The following is a 16,341-nucleotide window of genomic DNA, read 5'->3' on the forward strand; positions in this document are numbered from 1 at the left end:
AGCAATTAAAACATTGTACCTGAAATTAAATTCATTGTTTGAGTCAGGTCTCTTACTTGGTTGTGTCACATACCTGACTCTTTGTGATGGCTTCATTTTTCATCTTTAGAAAAGACAATTCTTTGCTGACATGCAGGCTGAATGAATATGCACACTGCATAGTCAGATTTTCCACACTGTCAGATAAAAGGATATAGCATTAATATGTCATTATATACAGTTTTTTTGGCCTCAGAGATGGCATAAAATAAAGCATTCCCTAATGTTTTATTGGTTAGTTCTATAATAAGATTTTTTACTTTAAACTAAAGACTAAAACTCCAAAATGACCTCAGAATCAACCTCAAAAGTCCACAGTATCGTTCAGACTATAATCACACTGTGCTAACCCAGAAATTGTTTGAAATTATGTCTTATAACTGATCTAATATTAGTATTAGTATTAGTATTAGTATTAGTATAAATTATTAGTAATTTCATATATATATATATATATATATATATATAGCATTTAGTTACAACTTATAGATGTTTTATTAAGGGTGCTGTTTAAGTAGACGTTGGTACATTAGAGATAATTATAGTTTCTCCCTGTCTGTTCCGTTAACAGAAAAATCCACCTATGATGCCTCTGGCTCCTCGTCTCTACCAAGCGACCCTGCAGCCACAGCTGCTCCTGTTCGCCCATTGACTGACCTGTCGGTGGCGGAGGAGGTGCCTTTCTCAGCCGTTCATTCACATGGTGACTCAGAGTCTGAGGGGGAAGGTTTATCAGGGCAGCCTGCCTTTTCTTCTGTCTTAACCGTTATGGCAGGAACTGTCAAACATCCGGTGAGCCTTGATCAGAGCGGAACCTCACCGACTGTCACTGGGGACGAGACCCACACCACCCAATGGCCTTCACATAGTTCCAGCCATGGCTCGGAGATGTCCTCCTCATTGTCGTATGTGGGAGATAGGATCCTCCCTGCCAGCTCAGGTCTGACTTCCAACATGTCTCACCAATATGCCACACCACTTCACGCTGTTACCATGTTATCACCTGTCAGTAGGCCATCACATGTGTCTTTCCTGGATGGAAATAGGAATATCTCGTCATTTTCATCATCGACAGTATCATCTCCTGCTCCCGCTCCACCCACTTCCTCTGTGTTATCATCCTTGGGGTCTCTATTCTCTCCATCATTGTCCACTGAGTGGATAGACAAAGCTGCATCTTCCCAAAGTCAGAGGATTGTGCCCAGCCCTGCCCCTCTGACAGAAACAGCAGCATTAACACCAGCAGGGTCTCAAGTTTGGACAGACCTTCTAACAACCACACAATCCACCTCTCATTTACCTGTAATCCTACAAGCTGTTACACAGGTACTGCAAAGCACAACAACCAAACCATCACACTTTCCAAGTGAAACCAGAAATGACAAGAGCAATAAAACAACAAGACATCAATTTTACTCATCAGCAGGTAAAATCCACGGAGCCAGTGGAACATACATGAGAAGTACAAGCTCAAAAGTAATCAAGACACAAGCAAACAGCACATATACATCATATTCTTCTCTTAACCCTGGACAGAATCTTTCAAAGATTTTATATGGACCCACCCAGACGCAGAACCTAGGTATGAACTCCAATGATCCTGAAATTAGCACCTCATTTCCCTCCAATCAAGAGAGTCAAGCTGTTCAAACGCAGCAGGGAGATTCACAAAATCCTACATCAGCACTGCTGTCTGCCCCTCCTACCGGATATTCAGTTTCTAGTCATGTCACACAGCAGGTGTTAAATCTAGCAGCATATGGGGAAAAGAAAGAGAAAACAGCAGTAGACAGTCAGACTTTAGTTCACAAAAGTAGTGGAGATGCAGTCACGTCTCCCCTCAGTTCACATGTGGTAAATCCAACTGTATCACGAGCAATGATGCTCAGACCGGCTAGATCATTTTTAACAATTTCTTCTGAGACTACACCAGGTAAAACATCTCTCTCTGAAACTGCAATCACTAAGCTAACACCTATCTACTCCAGCATGGTGTCCTCGGAGCACGCATCTAATAGTGGTGATTTACTGATGGCAGCAGGTCACGACAGCCCTGGAGTTCCTGCCATCAATATAAATTACAACCAGAGAGAGATAGCAGGAGCAGAGCTCAAATCTGTTTCCACCCAAGCTCACCAGAATAACTCACTTTCACTCACACATCCGAGGCCAGAGTCCACCAGCGCTTCCATCATCAGTTCGATTACCAGAACAGAAACGTCCTTCTCCACATCAGAGTCCGATTCACTTAATATGCCAACTAATAAAGTCATAAACCTTCAACAATTTGTAACACCCTCCCAAGCTTTGATTATGCCGTTATCTCCCAACGGCATAACTCACGAGCCAAGACGATGGACGCCGTTAAAGATGATATTTCCCTCCAATAGTAGGACAGTGTCTCTTTCTGGTTCAGTGTTGCGAGTCAGGTCAACAAAAGATAAGACCTTTAAAACCATGCATGAACATTTTTCACACCCCACTCAACCTACATACTTATTACCCTTGTACCTCAGCCACAGCCCAAACCACAACACCGGTGATCTCCTGTCCTCCAGTAGTGAGGTTAATTTTGCAGACCAACCCAAAGCCTCATTATCATCCAAAATAACCCCCTCTCAAAGACTGTTTCAAACTAGATCTTTACGTACATTTCCCCACAAGTTTCACACAACATCTGCTGTAATGTCATCTTCCAGTAAATCTCAACAGACAGTGTCCTCAGCTGAAGTCTCTGCTGATATTATAACATCAGAGAGAGCTGGCCACAGTACACCTTTGAGTGCCGAGGTGGAAACTAGTGCAGGGAACAGTAAAACATCACCAGCTTCTGGTGTTCACACATCATATGGAAAGAGGCCTGTTGAGAGCCTCCACAGAAATACTGCAAAGAGTTCAGTTTCCAGTTCATTTAATGGAAATGAAGAGTCTACTCTAATCAGGGACACTGTGTTTTACAAGAAGAGTGTCCCATCAGGTCAGTTCACTACACAGTTTCCATCTTTCATGACTACAAAAGATGGTTTTATGTTGAATAAAGGCTCTGAAGATTCTGGCAAAGGATCTCCCACTGAAATCTCTACTTCTCCAGTAACATCTGATGCTGCATTAGGACGTCTTAAAAGCCTTTCTCGTAAAGATGATATGACAGTCATGGGCCATTACGAGCATTTTTCTCCTTCCTGGTCAGAAATCATCCCAACACCAAGGACAAGCACTTTTTCTCACACCCAGGGACCAGTCACTAGTGTGAGGAGTGATAAATCAAACCTTTATTTAGGCAGACAGAAAACCATTCCGTCCTCTGCTTCCTCTGCAGCAGCTACCACTTCCTCCAGTGATGGACCAAACGGCAAAGACACAGTGAGCACTATTTTCAGCTTTGGCACAAAATTAATGGCACCATATACAAAGTGGGAAGCCACCAAGCCTGTGCCTGTTCAAAGCAATGCCTTTGACTCAGAAAATACATCTACTGGCTTCAACAGGGCAAATTCTAATTTACCAGCAGATGGCCCATCATATGAACATCCAAAGCTGGAAGATAAACAAGAGCATAATGTGCATATATTGAATTCAATGGATCCAACAGTCATTGCCAGTGATCTGTATTCAGTTAATCCAGCTGGAGAATATCCATCTTTTACATATGTTAAAGGAACATCAGATTATAAAGAACAGAATATGAATTTGTCCCCAGCTAATGTCAGATCTGCTGTGGCTGTCAGTGTGGAGCGAGGAGCCACTGTTAACGCTGCACCTCCATCAGCATGGAGTTCAGATGGTTTTCCGCCCTTCTCTCACATAACAACTGACTCTGTTACATCTTCACAAGCTACTCTGCTTGGATTTGGGTATAAGAGAAACTCCCCTGTGGCAGGTGATACAACTGTCACATTTCCAAACAACGCAGCACACAGTTTCTCTGATATGGGCCTTATCAGTAACACAACTGAGTCAAGACTGAAGGGTTTAACATCACCAAGAGAGCTGATGCCATCATCACCATTAACTCTGTCATCACCATCACCATCATCATCATCATCATCATCATCATCATCATCATCATCATCATCATCATCATCATCATCGGCACCATTGCCATCACTCAGTGGGATCAAAGCTTCTCAGATGTCCTCCTCACAGATGAATCTCACCACCTCAGTGTCTTATAAAGATTTATCATCGATGTCTTCATCATCATTGTCACTGTCAGCATTAAATTCAGCTGATAAGATATTATCAACCAAACCAACCATGTTCCCAGGCACTCACCCATCATCATCATCATCATCATCATCATCATCATCATCATCATCATCATCATCATCTTCATCATCTTCTCTGTCTGTAAAAGCTGTACCACCCACATTTTCCTCCCTGTCACCCGGTCTGATCTCATCAATAGATTCTGATCGCTCACAGCATGTGACTGAGACGTTTGTTGTCCTTACAGAGGCGGGGGCGGAAGAGTTAAACGCTGGAACATCCAGAGCAGTTTCGCTCACTTTCCCCAAAGAAAAAGAGGCCGGTCTAGCTCCCTCTCAATCAGTCAGAATTACGCTTTCTGCTGGGCCCACTGAAAGGACATCTCAGGTACCACCTCTGACCCCTCGACAGGACACCACAACAGCCTCTGTGAAGCTCGCCACCACAACTGTAGCTTCAACCACCAAAACTAAAAATCCGACCACAACCATGCCTCCCACTGCTGGAACCATGCAGTCTACTACCACTACTACACAACAGCCCACGCCTGTTACCAGAAGAACAACCACCACAACAACCATCAGGACTCAAACCAGCAGGAGAACATTCACTCCACTTGTCCTGAGAACAAGCCCTCCCAGGGGGGTAACCACCATCTTCATCTCCCCTTTCACCACCACCACAGAGGCTCCGCCACAGCAGTGCAACATAACAGAGAGAATGTGGGTGAAAACAGGTAAATAACACAAACAATTTGCCACTGTCTTTAAAAAAAAAAAAAATTGTGATTATTTTTCTAATGTTGTCTAACTTTTTGTCTGGTGTCTGTCTATGTGTGTCCTCATTTTTTATCTCTGTTAGTTGTTTCCATCTATGTGAGAAGAAACAGGCTGGACAGCATCCAGAGGCAGAACCTGCGGAGGGGACTCAGCCAGGGCCTCCAAAAAGCTCTGAATGATTCTTCTGCTCAAGCGCAGGTCAGACTGTCATTAATTACTGTTAATCATTCAAGAAAACATCCATTTATGCACATTTACTGACTCAAATATGTTAACAAGTTGCAAATCATCAAAAAAAGGCTCACGATTTCGGAAAATACCACTAAAGCAACTTTAAGCTAAAGGCGTTATCTTAACCTGATGGCACATTTACAGTGACATACAAGGTTTACATACAGACAGCAATATCTTTTCTCACATTTTCTGGCAGTGAAAACTGTCTGAAATCAACACTACTGTTTTTATCTTTACAGCATCAACCAGCATCAATACACAGATTTGACAGCTGTGACAGGTTGCCTACAGTTTAAAAGCAATGTCCCCTAACATAGAGGTAGAATCCAAATGAAAGCAAAAATATATTTTTAACTGAATTCAGAAAGGAAAAAACAGCTTTTGTCAAATGTTTTTTGAAAAGTTTGAGATGTAAGTTTGGCCAGATTCAAGGAATTGGTGTGCTCATGCTGAGATTTTGGTTCGTTATACAGTAAAAAAGGTTTGTATTGAGAGAAGAACTATTCAAAGTTATTGCTATTCAAGCCTGTCTGAATCCAGTGAACGGATTTATTTGAAGCTTGTATCTCATCTATTAAGTGAAATGTATTATAGACTGTGAATATGACATTAATATGACTTAATATGTTGTTTAATCTTGGGCACATGCTAAATAACTGAAAACAATCTTCTACTTTGATGAATGGTAAATGTTTCCCACTTGTGCCCTGACCAGAAATGTGGTGGTTTATTAGCTTGGAGTGAATTAGGCACTTAAACCAAGGACCCTCATGTAGGCTATGTGAGAAGAGATGAGGACTAATATAGAAATTAGGTTGACTGAATGTGTCCCAGAAGGCAGTGGGTGATGTCACATGTTTGAGTAACTGTAGCAAGACTAAAACTAGATGTAGATTAGGACTGTAGCAGTACTGTAGATGAGAGGTGTTGCTCCTATTTTATTCTATAAGACACCAACTTTTATTTCTAATCAGTTAGTCTGTCCTGCCACCAGTTTAACAAAAATTCAGGGAAACCAATCTCAGCGTTTCCCTGCACACAAACAGATCCTGTGCACACACAATATCTTTGTGTCTGTGGATTAGCCATTTGTGGAACCAATCATGGTTTCCACTGTGCCAAATCCATTCTCTCTGTCCAATAAGCCTCTAATACCTTCTCCACAGTGTGTATCAGGAGCACCTCTTGGCTATAAGATGTCAAAATGCAGTCAGTGAGAAGTAGAAATGTGTATGTTTTAGTCTGGTAAACAGAGAAAGGATTTCTCAAAGGAAACATGTTTGCTGGTTGTGGCAGGATGTCGTCCATTTACTTTGCAGACTGTGCACTGAACATGTGAAAAGAATTAAATCTAAAAATCAGACTGCTTGTTTTTAGAAATAAATGAAACTGCAATGTGATTCCTTTCCTACATAAAGAAAATCTCTCCTCCTTGTCTCCAGTGGGTTCGAGTGCCTTCTGAGTGTTGCAATTATGAGCAAGTGTTAAGTGCATCTGTGTGTGCATGTTTCTGTGTGTGTGTTTACTCTATATCCGCAGTCCAGTGAAATGCACCAACGTGTTGTATTTCTCAATGTGGAAGTATCAAATAATTAAGTGTGTACTTGTCCTGCCCGCATGAAGGTCAGCGCTTTCACATGTTCACTCTATCTGTAGTCTCTGAAGGTGTCGTGCTTCAGTGCACTCCTGTCACCCATTTCAACATTACATGGGTTCCTTTTAGCAGCACCGCTTTCTCATCCAATGGGAAGCAAGCTGTTGGCAAGGGAAATTGCTTCTGTGTTTAATTATAGGTTATAAATGGTTGGGAGGAGAGCGTTGTGCCATGCTGATGCTAAAAAGATGATGAGAAATAGACTAAATGAATTGGACCACAAGACTAAAACCACTTTGAACCTTTAAAAAAATACAAGTGAACTATTTTTGTGTCTTCTAGTCAGGGCCCTCCAATGTCTTGAAACTTTTTAAATGCCAAAACTGAGATCTGTTGGGTTAATCTTTGGGCAGTCTTTCACACTCTTTGAAATAGAGAAAGTGGGTGTGTTACCAATCTTTGGCTTGCTTGAAATGCAATCTCCTAATAACACCTTCACATGGGTAAAGCCTGAGAGGATGAAGTGATAATAAAGGGCTCTTTTCACAGAGCTCATGAGAAGGCTGAATTGTGAGGAGGCAGAGTGGTGACTCTCAGCTACTCACAGAGACTGTAGACTCTCAGTGTGTTGGCCAGTGGATCTCCTTTGTCAGCACTGGCCTCCAGATGGGTTTAGATAACGGACCTGAATGGTTTCACCCCTCTCTCTCTCATACACACACATACACACACTCACACACACACACACACAGGCACACACATACACCTAGTTTCACTACATCCCTTTCCGGTTTCCATGTGAGAGCGCAGTTCAACAAAAAGTCAAACTCTTACTGACAAACACATTTTTTCCTCTCATGACACACAGTTATGACAGATTTCGCCTGTGTTTCTGTGAAAATGAGACCACAGTCATACCTGGTCTCCTGGGTTACAAGTAAAGGAACATAAGCCCCTTTGTCCTGAGCTCCCTATTTAACAGTCTCTGCCATGTCTCGCTCATCTCATACTCTCTTTGCTTTCTTCCTAGCAGCCCCTCAGTCTCTCCTGTTCACCTGTCTCTATCACTCTCTGTAAAGTGCTTCATCAATCCAGTGCAGTTCAATATCATTCAGCTCATTTGCTAATATGACTGACTGGCAGTACCTCAAGATCCAGTCTAAAGGACTGTACCACAAATGTGTGTTTGCTCATTACAAATGCCATTTATAAAAAGGCAGCTGTCACTTTAATACCTGTCATTGTATTGTAGGTGATGGTGCAAATCACACACTGGATTCGCATGATTTTTGTTGAAGCACGTCTTTTATCCAACACAACTCTCCTGGCACCGGATGTCAGTAAGACGTCTCTAACCACTCTAATGTCAGACTGATATTAAATTTTGGTTGGAAATGAAAATCGGGTTGACTTCAAAACCCAACAGTCACTAATTGACACTGTGATGTTTAGCTGATGTTTAGTAGAGGTTGGGTTTTGTTCACGACTATAATGTCGATATTTTTGTATCAAGATTACCTTGACATGGGATATTCGGAGGACGTTGGATTTTGGTTACTTAACAACACAACTTAAAACTAACAAAATATCAACATCAGCTGTCATCAGTATTCTATGTCAAATTAATGCTGGCATTAGACGTTGTCCTGACATTGAATTTTGGTCACCTGACATCACAACCTACATTCAACCAAATACCAACATCTAATGACGTCAGTGGCCAGCTTCGTGCCTGCAGGGAAGGGACACAATTTTAGGCCCAGAACATTGTAAGGACATAAACTGGGATTGATTTTTTTTTTCCTTTATGTCTGCTCCCATCTTGTTTTTAATAGTTGTTGTACTGTAGTTTTGTGTTGTTTTTATTTATGGTGTTTTTATTTAAGCCAGAATGCGGTAAATACACAGCCAAAGTGCAGATACTATGTTGTGTTTTTTAGGTCCGTTTTATAGTTAGTGCAAATTTAAAGAGCAGTTTTCGCTGGAATTACACCAAGGTTTTGACGAGACATGTTCATGGGGTTAAAATTTCTGATCACACCCATCAGTGATGCTGGATGTGGTCAGTGGTCAGTGGTAAAACAGGCTTGAAACTCAGCCTGTGTCAGCCTGGTGTTAAGTTAAGCTCTCTAATATTCAGATATAAGCATTGTTCTATTAACCCTAGAACACTAACATTAAAATTAGTAACACCATCACTAACGTCGGGTGAAAATCACCTGAACTCATGCCTCTTGAAAAAACCATAGATGGGAGGAGGGAAACAAACATACCATTAATGACATCAATGAGCAGCCTGAAGCTACCCAACGACCCATGCAACTCAGACAGCAGCAACACAATGAAAATCACATGACAAGAATCGTGTGGGTGAAAATCACCCGACGTTAGTGTTCTAGGGTTAATGGGCCAAGAAAACATGGACAAAACTGCATATATTGCAAAGACAATTATTTTGTTTGTACTTTACTCTCTCAGCTGGAGACTGTATTTGGCTCTCCCAACATGACAGTGGCTTATCACGTGACTGGAGGGGACATGGTTTACCCTCCCTCTGTAGTGATGCAAGGCTTGGACTCCTATGGCCGTGATAAGCTGATTGCAGACCTGCGACAGTACCTCCCTATGGTAACAGCCCTGCCCCTCCCAGCTGCATTATGGAGACATGGCCCAGCCAGTGGCTTCCAGCTGAAAACAGGTCAGCTAGTGTTCAGTCTGGATGAAAACAAAAAAAAAAGAGACTTACAGTGATTTGTTCCTGCTGTGATTGTGTATTGGTGCAATCTCAGTGGAGAGTAGAAGAGAAGTAAAAAACATGTTGTGATACCACATCAGAGGAGGAAATGACAGTATTGCATGGCTAGTCAGAATCTGAGTTATAATATAAGTCTTGTGTTATAAGAATGAAAAAAATAATTTGGTTAGTGTCATTTTATATAGGGACTCATTTTGTTTTTGTTTCAGTGCTGCAGTTTGTGGGAGCAGGTGATAACCCTCGGTCCTGTCGTTTCTCTCAAATGATGGAACAGAGGCTTGAGAAGGTGTTTTCAGAAGCACAGGCCAAAGTGCTCAGTACAAGCAGCAAGCTTTCTGTTCAGGTACTGTGGTGAAACAAGTGTGTCCTTATAACACAATACTTGTGTTCCCCTTACTGTTACAATGGAAAAGCAGTGATTGTAAACATAGTGCCACTGGTGAAACTTGTACAGTGTGATATTCTGGTGTCATAGTACTTAAATAGATCAAAAGAATCTGACTCTCTCTTTTTAGACGGTTTAATGTATAAAGAATCATCCAACAACCTAAATAGAGGTAAAGAATGATGGTCTGTACTGGAATAAATGTTTATTCAATAGTTATTTCCAGTTGTTACACATCAACATTAACATATGTTTTGGTGATTTGGCAGCTACAAACTGATGCAAATTGTGTGCAATTTGTGCAAAAATTGTCCCATCAGGCTTTGCCTTTCAAACAAGAGCTGCCTCTTAGATGCAAATTAATTATGTGTAGGGAGGCGACGGTTGTAATAATTTTAATTAACTGTCACATTAAAGTGCTCCTATATTAAAGCTGATTTGATGCATGGATGAAAAAATGATACTAAAGTGTTTTTGCACTCTTTCATGCCTTGCCAGTTTCCCAGCCGTTGTGCTTCTTGATGATTTTCATAATAATTGTCGATCCAAGACAGTAATTGATTTTTTGATGTTTGTCATTTCTACTATGTCACTTTGTTCTACAAGATTTGTACTAATCTTTCAGATTTGTACATTACAGTAATTCAGTCCCAAACATTGTGATTAGACCTGTGTTTTTCTGTGGTCTCTTCTTTCTCTGAGCTGGTACTCTTCCTGTTTTCTTCCCAGATGCTGAGTGTCACCCAGTCAGCAGGCTCTCCTGCTGTGTCATTGGTCTACACTGTGAGTAATGGCACTGTCTTCCTTAATGGCACCACTGCCTCAAACCTCCTTGGTCAGCTGTCAGCTGAGCTGGTGGGCTACTTCCTCTTCTATCCGCCACTTATCATTGCTGAGCGTAAGTTACAATTTGCATTCTGAAATGCGTGTATTAATTCAACAGCCTTACATGAAGAGACACCAGACGTAGTTCTTGTGTTCTCTTGGTAAGGATTTGTTCTCCAAAGACAAATTTAATTCAACAAAGAACAAGTGTTGTGCTTTTGCTTTTTATTGTGTTGATGCCTGCAACAGGTTCTCTATAAACTTTTTAATCTCATCTCTGTTTCCACATCTTTGTAATTAAGAAACTGATTTAGTGATTGGCTTTATTCGTAGAAATCAAGACCTGATTCAACCTTAGAAACTAAATACTCATTTAATTTAGTTAAAATGGTTGTTTTCTAAGTTTACATTCAGTTATTCAATCGCCAAGCCAGAGTGATGTCCAGTTTCTTAGTAATTGGATATTTGTGACTCTTCTGCTGCTTTTATGATCACAGTTGTTTTTAATGATTGAGTCACTTAAACATAGTCGATGCAACTAAGACACAACTAAGCCCCTGTCTTTCATCTCAGCCTCCTTTGAGGGTATGCTCAGTCTGGCGCTCCGTCTGTGTTAGAGTTATAGTGAGAGGAAAACAAATGGAGAGTGACAGGGTATCAGCGGGAGTCTAAACAGCAATCCCAGTTGAGTCCCAGTGTGCAGCCTGTTTCATCCCCAACAGTGTAACTGGGGAATGATATATATATGATGCTCAATAGAGGGTGATGGCAGATGCACATTTCTGACATATAATGAGACATCATTTTTATGGTCCTTTATTGTTTACTGTAGGGGAGATTCACAGTTTTGCTTGACCTTATTCACAGTAAATTCAGAATATAAGTTCAGCAACAGAAATAGGATCCTGCAGCTGATATGGGGATTTAAGCTCCTTTTAGACAGAATTTCACCCAGAAATGGCCTGGAAATTTTCTGTGCCAGGATCAATGTCTAACAGGAACCAGACTTCACATTCTGGGTATGTGCTTCCCTTGTGCTGTTAGTGCGAACAAAAGCCATGGGACTTAAACGGTGTGGAGTATTTCATACAGGAGCCTTTTATCTGCCATTGTTCTGACGCTATAACAATTCCATTAAATACACAGACAGATGCAACATGTCGTGTGTGATGCATTTTACTTGCAGTCTCTACAGATAGTAGCCAATAGCACAAGCATGATAAATAATCTTTCCAGTTTTTTGTTGTGTCTACACGGGCTATTTTTCAGTCGTCAATGTCATGCACATCTGATAGAACAGATACACTTACATAATCAATACAGCCTTCCACACAGGCCATGTCACAGCTCATGTTTCACTTTTGCTACACGTGACCTGAAGCGAATTTTCATGCTTCAAGTCTGTTTGCTTCCGTTTTACACATGTAAATACTCCGATTGTGTGTTGGGGTCTGTGTGCTGCAAAAGTGCAGCTGACCTGGAACTCTGTACTGTGCTTGAACGAATCCTGTGTAGACACTTTCAGTGGAGCAAAGCTGCTGCTGCTTCTCTGCTAATGTGCTGCTCATGCTACACCTCATGTGTGGACACAGTATTGCAGGTTATATATGATTGAAAGTGGCTTCAGTGTTTTGCATAATGTAATTCTTTGTAAGCAATCCTTTGTCTCATCAAGCTCAAGGAAGGAAGGAGAAAATCTATATAAAGACACTGTAGGTCAAGGAGACAGGCAGACATTACATTGGCTGGATTTGAAGAGGCCCACGCCTGGAAATTGCCCCTCTGGTTAGGTTTCTGTTCAAGCTGAAATAAGTCTCCCTAGCTTAATTTTGATGGGTTCTAACCAGCTGCAGTGCTTTAATTACTCCTGGTCTTTGGTCTTGGACTTGGACAAGTAAGGGCTTTGGCTGTGCACGATCAGGTGCAGGATCACAGCAGAGTTTTTGCTAGAGCTATGAACTAAGCCAGGGGTTTCCCTGTATTACCATCTAGCTGTGCACAGTCTTGAAAGCACTTTTTTTTAAAGCACTTGCTGAGCCAGTGGGCAAATGGGCAATGGATTTTCCCTCACCTCCCAGAGTGTACATTGCTGGACCACATTTAGCGGAATTTAGAACCGAAGTTCATGTCCAGTCAAGTGCTGTGAAGGCAGGAGTAGGTTGGATAATATCTGTCTACTCAGGCGCTGGAGTGCAAGGCTGAAAGCTCCTTCCTCAATGAGACATTTAGCTTAGCACAGAGGCCAAAATGAATGGTGTGTTAGTGCTGCCCTTCTTCAACACAAATATTGAAAAAGTGATGCCACAAAAGTGAAATTAAAAATTTCCCCCCATGTGCTCAATAAAGTTGACCTTATCTTAATATCAGCGGAAGTTCAATGTGACTCATAGTTTACATAGTTTAGTTGTAACTTTTTATCTTATAGCTCATGATGAACAACTGGCAAGCAGTTTAACAGGTAGAGCTTATGACTGGCTTATTTGCCTCCTGCAGTGGCTTTTTAATTGGTACGGCTCTTGTGTATTTACAGGTGAATGAACCAAGTACCTGATTAATGAGATATGGTCTTAGAATGTTCCTCCTTTATGGTTGCAGTAGGTGTGGACTGCCTGATTTGATTCTGCGAAGCACCTGAATTGCGATAGTGCATCAGTGTCACTGAGGCAGATTGCAGTTTTAGTTCAGACACTGTTTAAATCAAGATGAATAGAATCTCGGCTAGTGAGCATTAAATTAAAGTTCACTTTGTGTTGTGATTGAATTAAGTTAGAAAGTGAAGTTACCCATGGGCATGATGATTCAGTTGGGGATCAGGGGAAGAGAGGAAGGCAACCAGATAGAAAGAGACTCTAATGGAGCAGAAACTGGAGGAAAACCCAGTGAGAAAGGGGGTCAAAGAACGAATGAGAGTGTGTCAGTGATTTAGCTCTGTTTGTTTTGTACCCTCACCATTAGTGATATTACACTGTTCACAGGAGGTGTGAGCATATGCTGGCTGAGGCTGCCTCCTCACTTCAAAGCCAATTATCGCAGTAAATAATTAACAGTGGGGGATTCTCATAGCACCTTGGGCTCTGCTCTGACAGAAAAGGCCTGGGATCTCACACCACTCCTGTTTGTAGCACTGAGTACTCCATCGTTCCTGTGGTGCTTGTGTAGGCTGGACTGCTGCGTTCAGTCCTTGTACTCCCCCTTTGCTCTTCAACAATGTCTCTTAGGTGGAACATGACTGAGGCTGTTGGCAAAATGGTCTCTTTTTAGACTTTAACAATCATTGAAAACAACAGACTGTCCAGGTTTTTTATTTTGTTCATTTCATCTTTCTTCTTCTTTCACATCCCCCAAACTCTCATCACACAACATGCAGAGGCTCATGATTCAAACTTATAGACAGCACTGAACTGATTTAGCTGACAGCCTTGAGCCCTATGTATCCATTAAATGACCTTACCGTTCCTCTCACCACCACCCCACCCCCTTCTCTTCCTCCCTCTATGCTGTCATGCCTGAGTGTACATTTCTGTATCGACTCTGCTTTCACAGGCCAGTGATACAACATTCCCCCAAACACTGCACCAGCCTCCAGCACAAGAGCGTAATCAGGCAGGAAATAGATGTAAGAGAACACAGAGACAACCAGAGCTCAGGCAGCTGAAAGCTCTCCTTGCTTCTGTATTTGTCTGACATGCAGTGCTAACGAGGCTTTAAACTGAGATCTCAACCACACAAAATGCGCCAAAGTGTAAACTGTCCCTCTTCTTCATGAAAGAAGTGCTCGTGTACTTGGCCTGGATTTATAAGCACTGGGTTCTCAGAGGCAAAATGTTTGGCTAGTGAGAGCACCACTTGTTGGATGATAATCACACAGTTGCAGTAGTGAAAATGATTTTATTATTGATCTTGATCATTTTATATTTTTGTGCATTTCTCTAGATTGTAGTTGATTAAATAAACATAAAAAAAATGAAATGATTCTAATGACTGAAACTGCTTGAAACTGTAAGATGAAAACAGAAATGTGTAAAGTCAAATTTAGGTTACACTGCAGTGTGAAAATATGATCATGTAATAATTTTTTACATAATCTTTACCTTTTGTCTCCTAATGTTTTTATTTACTTTTTTAAATGTTCACTTTCATGGTCAGTTTTACTTTTTCCTTTTAAAATGATGATCATTTCTTTTGCTGCAGGAAAAAAAAAGTAATTACATAAAAAAGAAAATCTATACAAGAGGTCTATGAAAATTAAAGAGTAATTGAACAAAGATTGAATGTTTTTTGGCTTTATCTGGGCTATTGATAATGTTTTTTTTGTTTGTTTTGTTTTTTTTGTCTTTGCCTTTGCAGCACTGGAGTATCACAATCTGAACACCTCCATTGCAACCAGAGACTTTTGGGTAATCACAGGTAGGGATGTCATTGTTTGATGTTTTTAATTTATATAAAAAAACCATAATGTCCTGGGGGGGAACTAGATAATGTTGCAGAATCTGTTCGTTATATTGCAGACTGGCCCTCTTGTGCTACAGTGAGTGTATTATCTGCTTATGAATCACCAGTGGTACACATTTGACAAGTTGTCATATTCAAGTAGTCCTTTCTTTACTACTTCATGGCATGGAAAACACCTGAACAATGTGATGTACATGGCAGACATGTCCCTGTTCAGTTGTGAATTTCATGCTGGGCACTATTTATGGAAACTTTAAGACGTAATCCATCTCCTTATGTTTATAATCTAATCTGTCTCTTCCCACAGTAACAATTATATGCATAGGACTCCTGGGTGGTTTGTTGTTTAGTATTTACTCCGTGAGCTTTATGGATTACTACAGAGACTGAGCAGCAAGAATATATTTCAGTGTTCAAAGGCAACCACCCTGCTATACTGTATAATGAATGGGCATTTCAGATCTGGCTGTGTGGCTCTTAACCCTCCACTTACTGCGATGAGAGGCCGAGCCAGTTCAAGGTCATCCCCTAGATAATGGGATTTAGTCACACTGAACAAGATGTGCAACCAGGATTACTGCTTTTCAACTGTTGTTAAAATGGAACAGATTACAGCTGCATTGGCTGATGTTTGACCGCTGCTGGACAGAGAGACTCCAAAACAAGAATCCAGGAAGTACAACCTGTTACTCATCATTAGCTTATCAAGTTGTTATGGCCAATAATAAAATTCTCTCTTACGAAGCTACCAGAGGTGGATATTACATTAGTATAGAATGTTTTGTTAAGGAGCCAGTATGTTTTCAAGTATAGTGCCTGTCAGATGGGTCAGCGTCTGAATCCCCTCCTCCGAATCCTTTCAGATAGGGGTGGCCAATCTGACGATTTTATATCATCCATGATGTCCATGATTTACTTTTCAAGTGAATCGTAGAGATTGTGACAACAGAATGACTGCCCACTAGATGACTGGGCAAATTATATCACGTGTATATCATTGTGAGCAAGCATGGTGGATAATAGCTGGTGCCAAAAAATACTTTCCGTCAGTTGTGTGTCAGTGGTTCAG

General features: G+C 41.1%; 1 protein-coding gene across 3 annotated transcripts in view; it reads left to right on the top strand.

Annotated features, from left to right (window-relative positions):
- kiaa1549lb (KIAA1549-like b) overlaps positions 1 to 16,341 on the top strand; it is a 60,554-nt gene that overhangs the window by 25,999 nt on the left and 18,214 nt on the right. For 2 of the 3 annotated variants that reach the window (XM_071489763.1, XM_071489764.1), the window contains exons 2-7: positions 611 to 4,984; positions 5,110 to 5,225; positions 9,334 to 9,553; positions 9,820 to 9,953; positions 10,725 to 10,893; positions 15,168 to 15,227. In XM_071489763.1, the coding sequence (XP_071345864.1) occupies positions 611 to 4,984; positions 5,110 to 5,225; positions 9,334 to 9,553; positions 9,820 to 9,953; positions 10,725 to 10,893; positions 15,168 to 15,227 (5,073 nt within the window). The remainder of the gene's footprint in view (positions 1 to 610; positions 4,985 to 5,109; positions 5,226 to 9,333; positions 9,554 to 9,819; positions 9,954 to 10,724; positions 10,894 to 15,167; positions 15,228 to 16,341) is intronic. The other variant, XM_071489765.1, reaches the window with a different exon arrangement.

The sequence above is a fragment of the Trachinotus anak genome, unplaced genomic scaffold (assembly GCF_046630095.1).
Source record: "Trachinotus anak isolate AG129_WGS33_773 ecotype Australia unplaced genomic scaffold, CSIRO_AGI_Tana_v1 ptg000011l, whole genome shotgun sequence".
Classification (NCBI taxonomy): Eukaryota; Metazoa; Chordata; class Actinopteri; order Carangiformes; family Carangidae; genus Trachinotus; species Trachinotus anak.